Source organism: Phocoena sinus, chromosome 19, assembly GCF_008692025.1.
Source record: "Phocoena sinus isolate mPhoSin1 chromosome 19, mPhoSin1.pri, whole genome shotgun sequence".
NCBI classification, from domain to species: domain Eukaryota; kingdom Metazoa; phylum Chordata; class Mammalia; order Artiodactyla; family Phocoenidae; genus Phocoena; species Phocoena sinus.
Window position 1 is genome coordinate 52,557,378 of NC_045781.1, and position 20,449 is coordinate 52,577,826.

General features: G+C 55.8%; 1 protein-coding gene across 1 annotated transcript in view; it reads left to right on the forward strand.

Moving 5' to 3' along the window:
- Positions 1-20,449, forward strand: part of CMIP (c-Maf inducing protein) — a 235,138-nt gene that overhangs the window by 147,215 nt on the left and 67,474 nt on the right. Inside the window, exon 3 of the mRNA XM_032613238.1 lies at positions 10,340-10,390. Coding sequence (XP_032469129.1) covers positions 10,340-10,390 — 51 coding nt within the window. The remainder of the gene's footprint in view (positions 1-10,339; positions 10,391-20,449) is intronic.

Here is a 20,449-nt window from a genome sequence, read left to right on the forward strand (position 1 = left end):
GACCTCATGGGAAGGGAAGGGTGGGTCCACCAAGAAAGGAATTGCGGCAGAAATAATAACACGGCTGCTGCAGTACATGCATGTGACATGTTCTGTATCATTTCAGGGAGTGCCGCCCCACTTTCCAACAGGGACTCCAAGTCAGAGACTCCTTGTCCCGAGAGAATGTACTCTCTCACCATTGGGAGGATGGTCTGCCTTGGGCTTTCTTCTAGGAACGTTTTCTAACTCTGTCAGTCCGGGGAGACCTGCTTTGAGCCCAAAGAGATGCCCCCTAAAACTTGTTTGAAAAGTGGCCACTGGATTGTTTTACAACATTGGAGCCAAGAGGCACACAGTTTGGCCTCTGAGGAATGCCGAGCCCCAGAAGCTGCGTGTAACAGCTAAGCATCCTTTAGGAAAACCCCGTCATTCACTGATGTCTCTTGGAAGACACCAGAGCCACACCTGCCTGTCTGTTTTCTTCTTAAATCTCTCACTCTCTACAGTTTGAATCACGGAGCACTGAGCCTGCCGTCCCATGTGCTAGGGCTGGGGGTGGGGAGGTGAGTCAGCCCCTCGGCCCCATCCTCGAAGAGCTCCTGGGCCCCCCCGGGGAGACAGAGCCATAAACAAATGACTGCAGAGGTAGCAGCTGAAATAGAGGCCTGTCCCCAAGGACTGGGAGCCCATAGCAGGGAGTGACTCACTGGGCCTAGGGGTACCAAAGAAGGCTCCCCCTGGGATGGTGATATTAGAGCTGGGTGTAGAAGGATGAGTAGGAATGGGCCAGGATGGGGGGCCACACACTCCGGGCAGAGGGAGAAGGGGGTATGAAGCATGAATGTGGCGGAGGGGGCCTTCGCTGCCGTGGAGAAGAGGGGGAGGTGGATGCAGGGCCTTGCCCACGCGTCCGGAGTTGTTGGGTCGCAGCCAGATCATACAGGTCTTGTTAGCTGAGTGGAGAAGCCACAGTGTCATTCTGAGGGGCAGTAGGGAGTCGCCGTAAGCTCCTAAGAGGTGGTGGCCCAGTAGAGGGATCAGTCTGTTTGCAGGGCAGAGGGTGCTGGATCCATGAGGGCCACGGGCAGGCAGGACGGAGGGAAACCTTGAGATAGCCCAGCTGGAGGAGGGAGGGCCCCGAGCCCCCAGCTCCCTGGGTGTGATGGTCGCTCCCCTGGTAGAGGCAGCTGGGTGGCCTCATTGCTTTGGGGGCTGGAGGGGCAGCCTACCCCCGAGGAGGACCTGAGCATCACTTGCCCCGGGGACAGGGGGCAGTGTGGCTTGGAGGATGCAGGTCACCGGGCAGCGCCAGAATGTCCCTTTAATCCTGGCGGTGGCCATGGGCCGGCTGTGATGACTCTCCCGGCTGGGGCTGTGTCCCGCGGTGGCCTCACGTCAGAGCTCCCCCTGATGTGTTGATGGTGGGCGGGCGGGCCTGCGGCTGCTCCGCACCCCTGTCTCGCCGGGTCCCTGCTCCAGTGGACGGCGCAGCCGTCACAGCCCAGGCACCTGCGGGAGCCAGAGCGGGACTCAGAGCCAGGGCGGGACTCAGAGCCAGGGCGGGACTCAGAGCAAGGGCGGGAAGCGCTCGCAGCCTTCGCCCGCCCGTCCCCCCCCCCGGGGAGGCCCAGGTGGGTGCAGCCCTACCCCTGCCGCCTCGGTCTCTCCGTCACTGTCATTTCCATCGCTTCTACCTTCTTTCCTTCTTGTCGTCACCCTCCTCCTCTCCCTCCTGTGATTCATGGGTGGCGTGTGGCCGTCTTGTTATGTAAGCAGGTTCGAGTCATCTTGGAGATGGGCTCCAGGCTGGGAGGTCCGTATGGTTATGGGGCAGCCCGGGGTAGGGGTCCCGTGGGGCCCGGGGTGGTGCCCGGAGGTGGCAGGCAGGGCGTCCCTCCCATGCTCTTGGGACGGTCAGTAAGATCCTCTGCTTTGGTTTGGTCCTGAGTCCCGTGACAGGAGCCAGAGCAGTGGCGTGACAGAGCAGCCTTCTCTGCTCCAGTGGGGGGTGGGCGGGGGAGGACCGAGAAGCAGCCAGGTGTGCTCGGGGTGGGGGGTCAAGGCCACACTTCACCTGGGTGCTTCTGGTCAGCAGAAGGTGAAGATGCCGTGAACCGTGCTGTCCCTACATCAGCCACTGGCCACACGGGGTTGTTTGCACTTAAATTTAAGTTAATAAATCAAGAAGGCAGTTTCTCAGTCCCCTAGCCGTGTTCCGAGTGCTCAGGACACACGTGTGGCCCGTGGCCGCTGTTGTGCCGATGGAGAACGTTTCCATCATCACACAAAGGATATGACCCCAGAACTTGTTCATTTTGACCCCATGCTCCGTGCACCGCTCCCGCCATGGGAAATAGCCTGAGAATGCAGGGGCGGTCCGTAGGGTTCCAGCATTCCTGCGTCCCTGAGTAGGGTTCCATCCTGCTGCGTGTGGCACAGCCGTTCTCTATGTAGGGGTGATGTCTGGGGGTCACAGGGGTCCTTGCCCTAGCGTGCCCGGTCTCTCTGTCTCGTTCAGGTTCTCCGTATCCACGTATGTCTGTTTCCCTCTGACTCTCTTTGACACTTCTTTCTCCATCTCTCCCCTCCCCTCCCCATCTCTATCTCTTGATATACCTCACTCTCTGCTTCTCTTGTAGTTTCTTTTCCTCTGGTGTCTTTCTCCAGGCCTCTCTCTCCACCTGAGCCCTTCTCTCTTTTGTGTCTGGACTTAACGCTCTCCTCCTCTCTCCCTCCCCTCTCCCTGCCCCTCTACCCACAACGTCCTTACACAGCTGCTTTATGAGAATTTGACTCGGTACCTCACTCAGACCCCTGGGAACTGACCTGGGGACTGAGTTCAAGGAAGGTTAAGAAACGCTCTCAGGCGGACACGCCTCCCCCGCTCTGCTCAGAGACACCGAGCAACACGCCAGCAGGTCGAGTCACCAGGCAAAGGCGCCAGCCTTCTTCCAGCCTGGGTCCAATCGGTGTGTTTCTGGATGCTTTGTGGTATTTCAGCGTGAGCTCCCTAATATGCCATGTTATTAGAATCCCCGGGTGCAGAAAGGACCTATTTATCTTCCTTCTTCCCTTAATGCCCTTTTGGCTGGCATTTCACCGTGAGGAGTATCTCCACGAGTACATAAACAGTGCCGGGAAAGCATCCTGCGGGGTGCTCGTTGCACGCCTGCGGGGTTGGGGAACGGGCGGGGATTAAAGAACTGGGTGGCGGCACATCACCTTCCGGGGAGTTCTGCCTCCCAGACGGGTTTCCACTCATTGATGAGAAGCGGACAGAGGCCACTGTTCGGAAAAACAAGCTTTTGGGTGGGACAAGAGCAAGGGGGCCCGCCCGCACCCCCTTTCCCACGAGCTTCTGCTGCTGCTGCTTTCTGGAACGGCTTCCAAGACCCGCTCTTCTCCCTGACATTCCCGAAAGCCCCTCAGGAGGCCAGGCAACTGTTGATCCCAAACGCTGGCAGCCGGGGCAGGGACAGGGCGGGTGCCCTTCTTACTGGAAGCCAGAGAGAAAGACCTTTCCGGCCTGAAAAGCACGTGCTGTTTTTTCCCAAAGAAGTTGGGCCGGGGAAGGCGAACCTGGGAACGCTCACCCACCCACGGTGCACCCTTGGCTGTTTATCTCACCTCTCGAGACAATACAACAATGAGGGAGAACTTGGCAACTTTCGAAGAGGAAATTAGGCAGAATTTGCCTGGAACGAGGCCCTTTCGGTATTCGAAAGCTTTATCACCAGGAGAGGTCGGCGCCTGCCCGAGCAGGCCTGCCTGCTTCCAGGGGTCTTTCCCAGCCTTGGATCCGGGCTCCGCTGAGTGACCCTCAGGACTCAGAGGTGGGCCCTGTGTCCCGTGGGGCCGGGTCATCCAGCCTCAGCCCTTCACACGTCAGTGTGGTGACTCGGCGGAAACTCACTCTGTCCCCCAGGCTGGGCACAGCCCAGTGCGCTCTCCGTTCCCCTGGAAGGCACTTAGAGATGCCTGTGCTGGGATTCCGGACGTCCCTCAGCAGCCCCTATCCTTCTTCGAAACTAGACAAGCCAAAGGAAGGAGCAGGATGAACCCATCCCCTCTGGGATGTCGCATCCTCTCTGGTTCCATCATCGAGAGGGGACGCAGCTGTGAGGATGCGCAGGTCGCCTCCCCTCTTCTGGAGGAAACTTCTGGCCTACCCTCTTGTTGGCGGTGCGGGGCCTCCTGGTGATTGGAGCCTTCCCTTTCATCAGCACGGCGCTTTCAGATTCCCCAGCCCGGTTCCTGGGAGCCCAGCTGCAGAGAGAGCAGGCTGTGGACTCAGACCAGCCAGAGGCCCAGCCTAGCTCTACCATGCTCTCTCTACCTCTGTAACCTTGGGCAGCAGGATAACCTCTCTGGGCCTGCAATTTATCTGGAAACCGGACCCATAATACCTGTCTCCTTGGGTGCTGTGAGCGTCAGCGATATTACATGTAAAATCCTTAAGCACCACGCCTGGTGCACAGTAGGTGTTCAGGAAAAGACTGCCTTGATTATTTCTAGAGCCCTCGTCAAATATGACATGGGGAAGACAGGGTATCGAGGCTGGACAGTTCTTTTGAAGTTTACTGCACATGAAATGTTCTTCAGTGAACAGAATGGGTATACCGATGCTTCATCCAGCCAGCCATCTATTCACCTACCCATCCATTTATCCATCAGTCCGTTCACCCATCTGTCCATCCACCTATCCATTTATCCATGTATCCATCCAGTCATTCATTCATTCATTCATTCAACAAGTCAGCCAAACTTTCATTTAACGAACATTTATCTGAGTTTTACGGACACAGTGTTGAATAAGTCATACAGGGTCCCCGACCTCACAGGGCCCACAGGCTAGACAGGAAGAAAAACAGCGAGACCAGCGATCACAGGGCAGTGTGACCTGTTCAATGAGGTGTCATCACCTGATGTGGTCAAGGGTGGCGAGGGGGAAGGCACCACTCAGACAGGCATTCCAGAGAATTGACATTTCAGGTGAGACACGAAAGGTAAACAGTTCAGCAGGCATTGAAGGAGGGGGTGAAGGGAGAGCATTCCTCGTGGGTTGTACACACTGTGTGAAAGCCAGACTGAAACAAAGCAAGCCAGGTTATGCTAGGTTATGCTGCAGTGACAAGCAGCCCTGAATTCTAAGTGGCTTCAAACAGCAAAGGATTATTTCTCACTCCTGCTGCATGTCCATCATGGGTCTGCTGGGAGCACGCTCCATCTGCAGTCTTTCTGGTCAGCAGGGCAGGGGGAAGGGACCTCCTCAGTCGTGCGCTGGCTCGTCAAGGCTTCCACTGGAAGTGACACAAGTCCCATGGCTGTGCATTCCTACCTCGTGCCCGAAGGAGAGCTGGAGACGTTGGGGGAGGACACGGATGAGACCACAGCAAGTCTGGGTCTTGGTTTCCTCATCAGAAACAAGGCTGGAGACGAAAAGGTTGCGTCAGAGTCGGGTCCTTACCCTTTGGTCCGTGGTGTGTTCTGAAACTGCTTGCACAATTGTGTGTGTGGGGGGGGTTGTACACATGTGCATGTTACTTGGGTGCGAGTCCACAGCTTGTGTCAGGCTCTCAAAGGGTTTCAGGTTCCCATAAACCCCCAAAAGACCCAGTAGCCCTGGTCTGGGTGATCCTTGAAATCCCTTTGAGCCTCTGAATCAAAGAGCCGTTTGTTACAGTGGACGAACACGGCCAAGGCCTCTGTCTTCCTCCAAAGTGCAGCGAGCCTGCAGCGGAAGAGGGGACTGTGGCCGCCTCCCCTCCCAGTGGAGTTGGAAGGAATGAGCCCGCGGGTGGACGGGAGACATTGGGTGTCTCTGCCTCCCAGGGAAGGTGGCTCGGGAAGCTGGGTGGCGTCACCCTTCCCCAGCAGGCTTCTTGTGCTTTGCCTCGCCTGAAATCAATTCACTCAGCGGACTCTTTAACACCAGGCTCACTGCCGAGGCAGCACTTAACCCCACTGGATCCTGCCTCCTTTCCTAATCCTGTGGGCGGGACAGATAACCGGCAGGGAGCGTGGGCAGGGTAAGGGCTCTAAGAGCTGGGAAGCAGGGGAGGGAGGGTGGACCTGGCCAGGGCCTCGGGGAGGGCAAGGGGTTTCAAAAGCAGAGAAAAGTGGGCGAGTGCCCTCGAAGAACGGTGGGCATGGGGGCGATGGTGTGGTCAGGGCAGGGCTGGGTCGGACTCCTGCGCGGGCCGCAGGGCCCTCCACCTGCTCTGAGACTCGATTTCCTCATCTGTGAGATGGGAGTTTGCACGCACTCTCCCACATGAGCAAAGACTTGGAAAACGCAGGTTGTCCTGCCTGAAAGGTTAGGCTGATAGGGGAGATGACAAAAGGCAGGTGAGATGGTGGTTCATGTCCCTGAAGAAATTCTCCTCCCCTCCAGACAGTGAGACGGCTGTGGAAGGCGGGGCACATAGACCCAAGTGAGACCAGGACAAGGCTGGACCGGACACGGGGCAGGAGAGGAAATCTCTGGAGCTGTCCCTGCTCAGCAGCGAGCTGGGCACATTGAATGAGCTCTGGGCAGGGCCAGAACCATCTGGCGTGTGAGCCCTGGGACCTGGCGGTGCCAGGAGGGCTCACAGTGTAACTGGGAGAAGCTGTGTCTCTGGGAGCTGGCTGGCTCCTTCTGGAGAGACAGCTGCAGGGAAAAACGGATCTGGCGGGGCCGTGGGGATCCATCAGGACTCTAAGACGCAAGCAGCAGAGGTGGACTCAGGCTATCGCGAGTGGGAAGGGAAATATACTAGAAGGACTGGCGGGATCCTGGAGAGCAGGCTTAGAGAGTAGACTGGAGCCGAGGCCGGTGTGGGAGCCGTGTCCCAGCCCAGTAACCATCTTTAAAGGAAGACACAGCCCTTGCTTCATAATGAATTGTCAGCCCCCCACCCCCCATCTTGACATCACTTGCTCGAGACCCAGAGTCCCAGCAGGAGCTTCTGATTGCCCAGTCAGATCACCTGCTCACACATGGCCAAGGGAGGGGCCAGGAGGCCCATTTAAAGATCTTTAGTCCCCTGCTGGCCTAGCCCTTAGGTTAGCGTTCTGGGCTTTCACTGCCGTGGCCCAGGTTCAATCCCTGGTCAGGGAACTGAGATTCCCACAAGCTGCGTGGCATGGCCAAAAAAAAAAAAAAAAAAGATCTTTAACAGGGACTCACACTGGAGAGGCCCCAGAATGGGAAGGGCTGGGCCCGGTTGTGGGGAAGACTGGTCTGTGTTGGACTGGATTGCCGAGGCAGAGAAAGGAGTCAGCACCCACCACTTACTACCATTGCCCTCCTGTTTCTTGCATTGTGTTCATTCGTTCTTGTGCAACCAGCCCTGATGGTACTACTGGCCACGCTAATCAGAGTGAGGGAGTTGGAAATGAGACCCTGCCCTCAGGGAGTTTACAGTCCTCTCGTTCATTCATTTGTTCATTCCTTCAGCAGGTCTCTCTTGGACACCTCATGCCCCAGGCCCTGGGGAATACAGTGATGGTCACACGGGGGTCACACACGGGTCACTCGTGTTGGCAGGGCAGCATGGTGGGTTGGCCAATGGGCGCAGAAGAGGGAGAACATGGGTCTCCTTCCCCCGCTCCTTCTCCACTTCCCTCTCCTCTGCTGTCTCCTCTCTCTTCCTTTGTGTCTTCTCTCGGTCTTTCAGGTCCAGCCAGTGACACCTTGTGGGCACTGTCTGGGCCCCCCGTGGACCCTCAGAACCAATGCAGTGATCCATGTCAGCACTAAACCAACCTGGCCATGCCTCCTGTATTCATTTTCTACTGCTCCCATGGCAAATTACCACAATTTACCACAAAAACAACACAACTTTGTTATCTGACTATTCTGAAGGGCCGAATCCAACACAGGTCCCACTGGGCTAAAATCAAGGTATGCGCAGGGCTGGTTCCTTCTGAAACTCTAGGGAAGAATCCATTTCCTTGCCATTTCCAGCTTCTAGAGGCCGCCTACATCCCTGGGCTCATGGCCACATCATTCCAACCTCTACTTCCCTCTCTGACTCTCTGACCTCCTGCCTGTCTGTTATATAGACCCTTGTGATGACATTGGTTCACCCAGAGATTCCAGAATCATCTCCCCGTCTCGGGGTTCTTCACTTAATGACATGTGCAAAGTCCCTTTGCACCTAAAGTAACGCATTCCCAGGGTATTAGGGCATGGACAGTCTTTGGAGGTCCCTCATTCAACCTACCACACCTCCCCTCTCTCTGGCTACGTCGGCGTGTTAAAAAGCAGACAGATGGTTGCGGACCAGAAGCATGCTGCAGCCAGCTCATACCGGCTTGTACCAGCACCCAGGAGTCGATCGGGGTCAGCTCTTCTCAGCTCTGGTCCAGGGACGGCCCCTGGTAGCGTGGAACCGGCCAAGTGCCATCATTCACGGAAGTCCCACACGCACGCTGTGACTGGGGCTTTTTATCCAGGAGAGCCTGTTGTGACGCATTTCTCAGCACAGCGCTGGCCGTGCTGCTGCCGGATCCCTGCTGTTGGTAGTGTTTGCACATGCCTGGCGCCGCACTTAGTAAGCATTTTACATGGATTATCTCATCATTTGGTATCTGCACCGCTACTCCTGAGTGTGGGATGTATTTTGTCACCCTAATGAACAAGAATTGTCCTGAGAGCACAGCTAGGTCAGCACTGACAGGAGGTGACCCAGGCACGGACCCTCCAGAGGGGGGTTCTGGTCCCAGTGGGGACTCCCCTTCAGCCTCTGCTGCTCCTGTCAGGTGTCACGGGCTCTGCACCATCAGGGAACTTGCTCCAGGTCACACCAGGGCAGAACGGGGGCTTGAACCCGGGTCTGCTGGAGACTCAGCTGCTGCAGATGTTCCTGTGTCCACACGGAGGGTTGTCCCCCAGCCGGCTCCCCACGCGGGGCAGAAAGACAAACTCACCTTGCCTCCAGGGGCTGGAGTGGATCTGTTCAGGGTTTGGAATGAGTCTCCGAGCTGTGCTCACGGGAGCCTGATTCCCGGCTGCACAGGCCACTGAACTGGTTCATTCGTTCTGGCCCGAGATTTGCCCAAACTCTGCCCTGGGCGAGCTGCTGACATTTCGTCGATGATTTGGCAGGAGTGGGGGAGAGGTAATCTGCAAGACCTGGATCTCCTTGAAATGAGGGTGACCCCAAGTTGCACACGCTGTGCGTGCGTGCACGTGTACACCTGTGTGGCTCAGGAAAAAGAAGATGGGCATTCCTGCTTTGGGGCGAGGCTCCGGCCCTGTCAGAGCCCCTTGCCCATCAGGGTCACGGCGACTTGAAACAGGGAGTTGCGGGGTCAGGCAGGGAACAGAGCTGCATTTCTGCCTTGGGGGTGGCCAGCAGCAAACTTGAAATGACGTCACACTGTGGTTTCAGCATGGGTCAGACCGCCGGTTCAGGCCCTGCCCCACACCTACTGCCTGTGAGCCCGTGGGAGAGTTTAACCTCCCGAGCCTCAGTTTCCTCATCTGTACCATAGGGATAATGGTACTGACAGTGCCAGCTTCCCAGCACTGACTGACGAGGACTGGATGAGCCAGTCCACGCGTGGGGCTTAGTGCTCCGCCTGGGGCCTGTCAGACGTGCCGTAAATTCTGCTTTTGCCATCAGCAAATCTGCTAGAACCGGGGGTGAGAGCGGCGTGAGGCTGAGCGGCCCGAAGTCTCTGAACTGGTGTGGAGTGGATCAGGGAAGGCCTGGCTCCCTGCGTGGTGCTTTGAAATGTAGTTCTGCCCGAGGTCAAGGCTGGGTGCTCTCTACCACGGCTTTCTGCATTTGGCAGGAGGGGAAGTGGTTAAACCCGCAGGCTTGGAAGCCGTGCTCTGGGTTTAAGTGCGGTCAGTTGACGTGAGAGCTCGGGCTCTCAGTTTTTCCCTTTGTGAAACAGACGCAGTGTTGCCCACCTCGTAGGGCTGTCGTGAGGGCTGATGACAGATTACGTGGACAACAAAGGCCCGGTGCCTGGAGCAGGGCTTGGGGAGCACCCAGGCAGCTACATTATCAACATCGTCACCCTACACGCCTCTTCCCCACGCATCCTGGCCCCTTCTCTGATCCCGGATGAGTTGAGATATGTGTACAGTTTAAGCTCTTCCAGGCACCAGTGTCTACCCAGCAGAATAAGCGCCCGGTGGCAGCAATGTCTATTTCAGACAAGTCCTCCAGGTGACCACTTCCGGTCTGGTTTTACACACAAGGGGTTCAGCTTGGTGCATGCCTCGGAAGGCTCTGCAGGGCCACGGGGCAGGGCCTGCAGGACAGAGCCGGCTGGGGCTCTCCTGCTGGCCTGTAAAATGCTCTGAAATGCTGCGAGCCAGCGACTTGACCTTGCTGTCCTGTTCTTCTCGTTGCAGGCTGCCAACAGCTACCTGCGAGACCAGTGGTTCCATTCTCTGCAGTGGAAGGTAAGTCCTGACTCGCTTGCTCGTTGGAGGAGCTGGTCTGCCACCCAGAGACGTGAGGGCAGAGGTCTCCTGCCTTCTAGGAGGCTCAGCCCAGGAGCTTTGCTCCACTGTGTGGAAGCCCCCCACCTCCCTCTTGGATGGTTGATACCTTTCCCCCTTGCGATGGTGAAACTGTGCTCCTGCCCGGCTGGCCCTTGACTTTGCCCAGGAGCCTTATCGTGTGGTGCCTGCTTCCGAAAGGATCAAAGAACTGCTTGATCTGAGAACAGGGGCTCATCTGAGGGGCTCGAGGTGATGGGTTGAAAGTAACTTCCGAAGGCGCCAGCAGAGGTAAATTTATCAGAGGTGTAGAAGCCCAACCGTATTTCCAGAGGCTTCACTTCCTTTGGCCCTAATTTCCCAGTTCTAGCTCTGCATAGCACGGTCCCCGGCCTTCTAATACACACGGTGAATTAGCTCCCGACCGGCCACCTTCAAGACCCAGGGGCCAGATTTATGAGAAGGGTCCTCCCAGCCCCCTGAGGAGTCCGCGTTCTGCTCCGTGGCTCAGGACCTTCGCACCCTGCCCCCCTGTCTCTCCTGCCTTCTGACCTTTTAGTTTAGAACAAGGCGTGACAGGCCCACGGGCTCGCAGAGCCAGCAGGGTATGGCTAGGATGACCGGTGCCTGTCCTGAGCTGTCATCTTTACTGTCATCTGGAGCGCGGTGGGGGACGAGCAGCTGGCCCTGGACAGGGTTTGAGACCATGTGCCGTGTTGGGATGACCAAAGGGACACTTAGAATTCTTCTCGTGCCTCTGGAGGGGCTCTCGTCACAGCTGGGCGGAGGACAGAAATACAACCCCGGAAAATTACATTCCTGGTCCCAAAGAGGGCCACTCCCCTCCTTTCCCCGACAGCTGCAGGTCCTCTCCTTTGTCCCAGCGTGGCCATCTCAGAGGCTGAACGCGAGTCTCCAAGTTGGGGCCTCAGAGGGAAAGGACTAGCATTTACTGAGCACCTACTGTGTGCCTGGAACATGAGGCTGGCCCATCACGCCTATTCCACCCTTGCGGCAGCCTCGTAGGCGGCTTGTTATCATTGCTCCCATTTTTTATACAGGGAAGGCGAGGCCAGACCGGAGCCCAACTCCCATAGCTGGTAAGGGCCTGGGGCAGTGTTCAGGCCCAGGTTTTCGCCGTTCCTGGGGATTTCTGGACGCAGGCAGAAGGCCCCGGGTGACAGCTAAGCAGACAAGTGGCACGTGCCTGCTTGGAGTCTGCAGGTGCTGCTGAGAGCTTGATTTCTGCAGGGACATCGTCCCTAAGGCCTGGATCTCTGCCGCCAGGTGTGTCCCGGGACAGGCAGGACATACGTCAGGACCTGCCAGGGGCCACCGGGGAGGTAAATGCCGGAGCAGTCTAGAGGGAGGGAGGAATAGAGGCATGGGGCAGTGGTGGCCCTGCAGGAAGAGGCCACTTCACTGCCACGGACAGTGGTTACTTAGAGGCTTCCCTCTTCTGTTGTTCACGCGTGTTTTCCTTGTGAGTCCTCAGTAAGTGATTGCTTTGCTTTTTCTTAGATCAGGGTGGGGCAGGAAGTACTTGGAGACATACCGCCGACGTGACAGTTTGGGGAAACGCCGCTTTGAAAAGGTGGCCGAGATCAGTGTCAAGGAAGAGGTGGTCTTTAGTGGATTCCACAGAGCTCTGCTTTCCTCCTTGCCCTGGTCCACATTTTCTTCAACCACTTTCGGGAATCTCCGGGAACACCTAAAAGGCAGTGCTTGTGAAATGTGTGAATATGAGGCAGCTCCAAGGGACGACTAAGTGGTGGGCATAGAAAGCCAGATTTCGGGAGACCAGTGACAGCCAGAAGGATGATTTAAGAGTGACAAGCTTGAAATGCACACATTCAGACGTCAAGGATTGCATGTGGGGTTCAGACAGTTGATTGAGCAAGTACAGAACGGGGGATCCCTGGGCTTCTAGCAGTTCTCATAAAGACCTGGATATCTGCACTCAATTTTGGCGGTGTTTGGTTTGTGTATGGTTGTTAAATCTAATCAGTTGAATTTTTAAAAAGAAAAGAGGGCTTCCCTGGTGGCGCAGTGGTTGAGAGTCCGCCTGCCGATGCAGGGGACGCGGGTTCGTGCCCCGGTCCGGGAAGATCCCACATGCCGCGGAGCGGCTGGGCCCGTGAGCCATGGCCGCTGAGCCTGCACGTCCACAGCCTGTGCTCCGTAACGGGAGAGGCCTGCGTACCGCAAAAAAAAAAAAAAAGAAAAGAAAGCAAGCATCCTGGAAACTCAGATCAGGATATCAAGGAATCAGCAGATGCTCAGCAGTGAGTGGCCCTTTTGCCAGGTGAAGGATGGTGACCTCTGTTCTCACTGTTTCGATATCTGCTTGTGTCTTAGGCATGTGTAAGATGCTGGCAGGTTTTCCCTTTGGACACCCCCCCCCGCCCCATAATTTAGGTATGCTGCCACCAGGTGGCAGTGATATTTCAGTATCAGCGACCTGATTTCATTTCTGTGGCTCTTTGCCACTCGGTTTTGATGAGATTGGAGGGAGGCGTGCTCTCCTTCCTTGTAAAATGGCAAAGAAACATAAGGTGTTTTTGAGGTACTGCCTGCTGGTGAAATGAGTTGAGACCCAGATTCGAATCCTGGTTCTATAGGTGACTCATCTTGTGGTCCGCATAGATTCTAGCAAGTGTTCATCGATCCATATGTGGTTACTGAGTACCTACAATATACAAGGCACGGCCAGGGGCTTTCCTGTTCATTGTCATTCAGCAAGTGACAAGGCTCAGAGAGGTCTAGTTACTTGCCCATAGGCACACAGTAGATTTCAGTACAGCTTCGTGGAGCTGCCCTTTTTCCTCCTTGATCCAGCTGTGCGTGATCCTGAGCTTTGGCCTTTTCAGCCCACTCGGGATGATGTGTCCTGCTTCTCCTACATGATACAGCCACTCTCTCCTCTGTATTTACCACCAACCATTTGAGGTTTTTCTTTTTCTTTCCTTTTCATTTCTCTATCTTTAACTAAAAGGGCGGGCGGAATCAATAGAACATCCAAAATTAAGGACTTTAGAAACCCCACAACCTCAGCTTGAGTTTTTAAAATTTCTAAATGTTGTGTTTATCACTTTTTCTCCTATACCAACGTATACGTCCCTGTTGTAGCTGCAGTGCAGGTAGAGAATACTTTTTCTATTTTTAAAGAATGTTAGCTCTTAAATGCTGTGTTCCTGTTGCTTTATCGAGTTTTTATCCAGTCATGCTGACACCTCCAGGGCATTCTCCACAGGTGTGATATTGCCTCCAAGGGGGTCAAAATTGGTATTTTGGGGCTTAAAAAACCTTAAGTTATTCCAGTGGTGTGTGGCCTTCCTAGTTCAACCTACTCAACAGAATCTTACTGTCTAGAATTTAGTTTCAAAGGGATCAGGGCAAGGTGTGTGGGGGGGTGCCGGGGGCGGATATCTTAAAAGCCTCCTTCGGGGAATGATAATGGAAAAGAAACTTGAGAAGCACCGCTCTAGAATCTACCTCAGGTTGTGATGTGAACAAGGTAGAGTCTGAGTAACACACCTGTGTGATGCTCTTGATGCCTGTCTCCATCCTGGGGGTCCCGTTGCTCTCGTGGCCTCAGCTCATCTCTGTGCGTCCACAGGCCGTCACAGCACGTCGGGAACGTCCCCTCCACGCTGGACTCTGTATTTTAAGCGTCATCTCAGCTCACTGAATGGTCTGTTGTTGACGTTTGCATGTGAGGGAATCGGAGTCACTTGTCCAAGGTGCCAGGGCCCCCAGAGGGGGGACAGGGGTTTGACCCACAACATCCTGGCCCCCCGGACCTCCTTCCCTACCTCTCCCTCTCTCCGGGCATCTCTGCCCTTCCTCCCGGATTCCCGACAGGAAGGAGGTGGGACCGCAGCAGAGCACGCTGTCCTCAGGGCTCTCTGGGGAGGCCAGGCCTGTTTGGTTTGGGTGGCTTGGCCCCTGAGGCCAGTTCCTGGGGGGATGGAGGCATAAACAGTTGTACTGAGTTAATGAGGCCTCATTTCTGACTCAGATGCACCTTGGAAGCCACGTCCTGTGGAGACAGGCCTGCCCGTGTGTGTCAGGCTGTGAGGGGACAGGCCTGTGTGGGTGTAGGAGGCCAGGAGGGGACAGGCCTGGTTTGTGTGACAGAGCCAGAGTGTGCTGCAGGCTGTGAGGGTCCAGTGTGTGTTTATAACGCTGTCAGGAAGCTGGCCTGTTTCTAGGTTCAAGCCGAGAGGCCCAGGTGCTCACAGCTGTGAGGACAGGCCCGTCTGGGCGCACAAGGGCCTGGACCACAGGCCCCGAGTACCTGGCTGGGAAGAGACACGTGCATAAGGTACCCCCGAAAAAGCCAGGTACCAAAAAGCGCCCGCTTTGTGTAGCCGGCGCTTCTGGTGCCTCCAGCTCTGAAAAACGCCTTCTCCCTCCCTGAGAGGGGTTCCTCGGCCCTTGCACAGAAGTCTTGAAAACCAAGATGATTTTCTCCCTGGGGGAAGCTGGGTCACCAACGACAGCCCCAGGGGCCGACCGAGGGCCGTGGCAGAGAGCAGACTGTGTGAGACCAGAAGCCGCCTGTTTTCCTGCCGCAAGGCCTCCAGGCAGAGGAACGCACTTGGCTCTGGGAAAATCCCAGCCCAGGTTCGCATCCTCTCTGGCCTGCTGCCCTGGCCACGCTGCCGCCCTCTCCCCGAGTCCCCAGGCAGGGTTTCCCAAGCCCCTGGGGCAGCCACAGCGACGTGGTCACCCCATCCTCTGTAGAGAGTAGGAGGGTGGAGAAGAACGTGGGGTCTGTGTGTATGTGTGTGTGTGTGTGTGTGTGTGTGAGTGCGAGGGGGTGACTGTGTTATGGGTGCATTGGGTGTGGGGTGTGTTTTTTTTGGGCCTCAGTTTTCTCCTCTGTGAAATGCGGAAATTGCTAACCAGCACCTCGCCCACTGGGTCAGTGTGAAGAAGGGCTGCCCTCCCAGGGCCGTGGGAGCATCATCCCCTGCGCCCTTATCAGAGCAGCCAGCGGGTGGCAGTGGGCACCCAGCCCCTGCAGTGCCCCCGTGGCATGTCTGTAAGATCCGAGGGGGTGGGCAGTCTGTCCTCTGAGGGCCCTGCCTGGCGCAGGCTGTGGGGCACTCCTATCACCAGGTCTGCAGTAGCGGTTCCGCAAGGTCTTTGCTACCCCGTCTCATGGATGAGGGGACGGCCATTGCCAAGGGCGGCCGCTCCCAATGGTGTCACAGTCTAGCTTCCACATCAGGCCCTGGGCTGAGCCCCAACCAGGGTCCCCGGTTCATAGGTGAGGAACTGGGGGTGCAGGGCGTGCCTGGGAGCCTGGCTTCTCTCTCCCATCGGGTCACCCTTTTGGGAAGGCTGGACCATCACCCCCAGTCCCATGCAGGGAGAGAGGCCCCGCTGGTGCTGAGATTCCTGGGGGAAGCTGGGTCAGAGGGGACAGAAGGTCCCCTCTGAGCTGATGCCCCTCCCCTGAGGGGAAAGCTGCGCAGGGGAAGGGTGGGACCCTCCAGTGGGTGCTGTCACCCTCCACTCTGACCTTCCTCCTGGACCCTCCTCCCTCTCCCTCTTGGGCACAGGAGTCCGAGACCTTTACTCCCGGGGGAAGAGCCACTTCTAGTCCCACAGCCACGGCCCCTAGACTACCCCACTCTGCCCACTGCAGATCCCCCTGAGCACGCATCCCCTAAAACACGTGCCAGAGCCTAAATCCAGCCCTGCCTCAGCACACGGCGGCCGGTGTGTGCTGAGCAGATGCCAGCACCTCGCTCACCACCCCGCTGAACCCCGCAACCCTGAGGAGGGGACACGTCCTCCTGCTTCCCCATTTCACAGATGTGGAGACAGAGGCCGAGAGGTGAAGTGCTTGCTCAAGGGCCCGCACCTATTAAGTGACAGAGCTGGGGTCTGAACACAAGTTTGATTCCAGAACCTGGGATCGTAACCACTGGGAACGTGGATTCCACTGCACACGTGTGTGTGCGCACACATACGCAGACACGCATACGCACCAGACAGTTCCTCCTTCACACCTGCGGGCTTGCGCTCCTGACCATCCCCATCGCCTGTCTGTCCTCGTGCCTTGCGTGTCGGGGGCTGTGGTATTTTTGTCTTGTGAAGCATTTCATGAGAGCTTTACATTTTTTTCTGAGTCTCACAGACGTCCCCGTGAGGATTATGTGAATTAACCTCTGACTTGGCCATCCCCTGCTTCTTGTGGGAAGGGCCAAGTGCCCCGCCCGCCCTGCGTGGCGCACGGCACACGGCAGACCACCTGGGCCTGGGCCCTGGAAGGTCAAGGTCAAGACCAGCCACTTACACATCTGCCCGAACACGCCGTGTCCCCCGTGTCCCCAGATTCGAGCATCGAGGCTGTGTTACCTGACCTAGCCTTGCCCCTGGCCCCGCTTGGCTCTGGGCCACACGCTCCCATGTGGCTTCTGCTGGACTCACAGTGTCTAGAGGGAAGGTAGTGACCCCTGTTTCACCTCCTGCCATTTCCACACAGCCCATCCCTCCTGCCCCGCTCCCCTCTTTCTCTGCCCTTTCACCACGATCATGAAAACGCCTTTACAACCACATTCGAGGGCAGAGACCGCTCTGCTCTGGCCAGTCCCCACCTGAGGGTGGATTTTACTCCTGCAAGTGCCCTTCCAGCTTTCGTCCACCTTTGCATGGACCTTTTGGCAGCTGTGGTCAGGTGTGCAGACAGTCCTGCCAGCATTAATGCTGCAGCTTAAAGGTTTCAGCATATGTCCATCACGTCTGTAGAGAGGTCGTGACATAATTGACCAAAGGTAAATTAAAAAAAAAGAAAAATATATATACATATATATGCATATATATGTATATACATACAGATGGATTATGTCTTCTGCAAAATAAATCAAAATAATATTAATTAAAAAAAATTGACCGAAGGACCTGCTTTTGGGCATTTGCACTGTTTCCGTTTTTCTCAGTTATAGATAATGCAGTCATGACTGTCACCTATAGCCAAGCTTTTGCTTCTTTTGAACTACTTTTTAGGGCAGGTTTCCACAACAGTGGTTACCAGGCAGAGAGTAGGGGTATTTTTGTGTGTGTGACTCTTTCCGCATACTGCCAATTCGCTCCCCAAAGAAAAATTTCTGTAATGCCTAAGGGGAGAGCTCTGGGCCACACTGCCTGGGTTCAAATCGTGGCTCTACCGCCCACGGGCTCTGTGACCCTGGACTAGCTGCTTTCCTCTGTGGGCCTCTTTTTCCTCCTGAATAAAGTGGGGGTCATGATAGGACCAAGCTTATTCAGTTCCTGTGAGAGTTAAATGGATTAGTAGCAGTAAAGAACTTAGAACGGCACCTGCCATGTGAATAAGTATTGGATCAATGTTAATGATTCTTCTTTAGCGATCAAGGCCTCTTTCCCTTTGTGTAGAAAGTTTCCAAAGGGCAGGGCTCTAGAAGGAAGGGGGCACATATATAGCACGCGTGCCACCAACCTCCAGTGAGCCCCATGACAGGCATCACTAATCAATCACTGAACTCTTCTCCCCCTGAGGCAGAACTCTTCTCCACATAGTACCTGCTGGTCAACCTGAGTTGACAGAGGGAGCGAACACCCACCACACCCGCTTTAGTGACCTCCTGGACCTGTGGAATTTGAGTATTACTGGGAATCCACGCCCAGTCCTGTCAGCTCTGGCCTGTGTCTCCTTGGGGCTTTTTCACGGGAGCCTTTGCTGAGCTTCCTATTGTCCGCTGCCTGGGAAGGTCATGAGTGTCAGCCGTCCTGCCTCTGAGCAGGAAGGTAAATCAGGGAAGCAGGGCAAGGAGGGCAGGAGTTGCCCTCGGTCCTTTTACAGGCCCGGCCACAGGTCTGCTTCCTCCAGGTCGAAAAGGCAGGAATTCCATCCAGATTAATTTCTGGCACTTGGTCAAAGAGGGCTTTGTGACTTCCTATGAGGGATCAGAGGGATTCCACAGAGAACTGCGAAAGGAGGGGCTCTCCCCACGATGCAGGGGGCCCATCACAGCCCAGGACTTCTGGGGGGGCCCTCAGCGGGAGGTGCAGCTGGTGGCAGAGCCAGGCCCCCGAGAGCAGAGGCCCTCACAGAGGTGAGTCCAGCCAGGCCACTTCTGCACCTGTGGTCAACGGAACTCGAGGGAGGCCATGGGGCCCAGGCTGCCAGTCCCCCAGGAAGGGCCACAGTCCAGCCTCCAGCGACTCCCAGCCACAGCTCACGGCCCTCGGTGGGTCATCGGGGACCTTGTAACTAATAACAAGGGGAGCTTCAGGGATTGAAACTAACAAGTGGCAGAGGGCAGGACGGCCTGGGGAGGAGAGCTCACGCTCTCCTGGGTTTTCTTTACAGTAAACGGAGAGAACACTTACTAGGTACCTACTAGCTTCAGGAGCTGTGCTGGGGGCTCTGATGTGTGCTCTCTTGCAGTCTTCTCAAAGTCAGGCCCATCTTGAAGGAGGAGCTGAGAGGGCAAAGGGACTTGTCCATAGCTAGAACCAGGCAGAGCTGGGACTTGAACCCGGGGTGGTGGGTCTCCGAGCCCAACCCCCTTATTCTGGTGGGAGGAGGCACCATCTCAGGCCTGGAGAGGTTGCGGGTGTGGGCAGCATAGCCCTGTGTCTGAGCCCACAGAGGCCAGGAAGCCCCAGATGGGCGATAAGCCCTTGCAGGAGCCTCCACTTTCCCCAACCAGAGCTCTCTCTCTTTGGAATAGACATGGGGCGCTTTGGTCTGTTTCGTTGTTGTTGTTTTGATATATTTATTTATTTATTTTTGGCTGCGTTGGGTCTTCGTTGCTGCGCGCGGGCTTTCTCTAGTTGCAGCGAGCAGGGGCTTCTCTTTGTTGCGGTACGCAGGCTCTGGGTGCGCGGGCTTTGGTAGTTGTGGCACGTGGGCTCAGTAGTTGTGGCTCACGGGCTCTGGAGCAGAGGCTCAGTAGTTGTGGCGCATGGGCTTAGCTGCTCCGCGGCATGTGGGATCTTCCCGGACTAGGGCTCGAACCCGCGTCCCCTGCACTGGCAGGTGGATTCTTAACCACTGCGCCACCAGGGAAGTCCTTTGGTCTGGTTTTTTTTTTTTTTTTTTTTTTTTGCGGTACGCGGGCCTCTCACTGTTGTGGCCTCTCCCGTTGCGGAGCAACAGGCTCCGGACGCGCAGGCTCAGTGGCCATGGCTCACGGGCCCAGCCGCTCCGCGGCATGTGGGATCCTCCCACACCGGGGCACGAACCCGTGTCCCCTGCATCGGCAGGCGGACTCTCAACCACTGCGCCACCAGGGAAGCCCTGGTCTGGTTTTTAAATAAACTTTTCAAGGGATAACATACATGTAGAAAAGTGCATAGATCAAAAGAGTGCTGCTGGATGAATTCTCACAAATTCTCACAGAATCAACCTGTGTAACCACGCAGATCAAGACACAGAGCATGACCACCTCCCTGGCGCCCCCCGCCCCCGCCCCAGGCCCTCCAGTCCCTGCCAACCCCCCCCCCCCCCCCCCCCGCACCGCCCCCAGCACAGGAAACCACTCTCCTGCCTTCCAGCAGCATGGATTAGTCTCGCAGGAACCTGAACTTCATGTAAATGGAATCATACAGGCTGAACTCTTCTGTGCCTGGCTCCTTCGGCTCAAAATTCTGTTTATAAGATTTATCTATGCAATATATAATATCCTGTGTAGCGGTAATTTATTCATTTGCTTTGCTCCATAGCGTTCTACTAAATGAATATAGACTATTAATTTGTCCATTCTGTTAATGGACAGAGACTTCCAGGTTGGGGCTGTTATGAAGAGAACCATTATAAACATGTCTCTTGGTGAACGTATGTTTACAGCCTTTTGAGCACGGGCCGTAAGGGCAAGCAGAGGGTCCCCTTTGGTGGATGCTGCCCAACAGTTTTCCAAAGTGGTCCAAACCGATTTATACACCTACCAGTGGTATACAAGAGTACTAAGGTGAGACATTTAAAATTGCATTTATTAGGATTTTCTTTTAATAGTGAAAAGGACAAAGAAAACTAAAAAA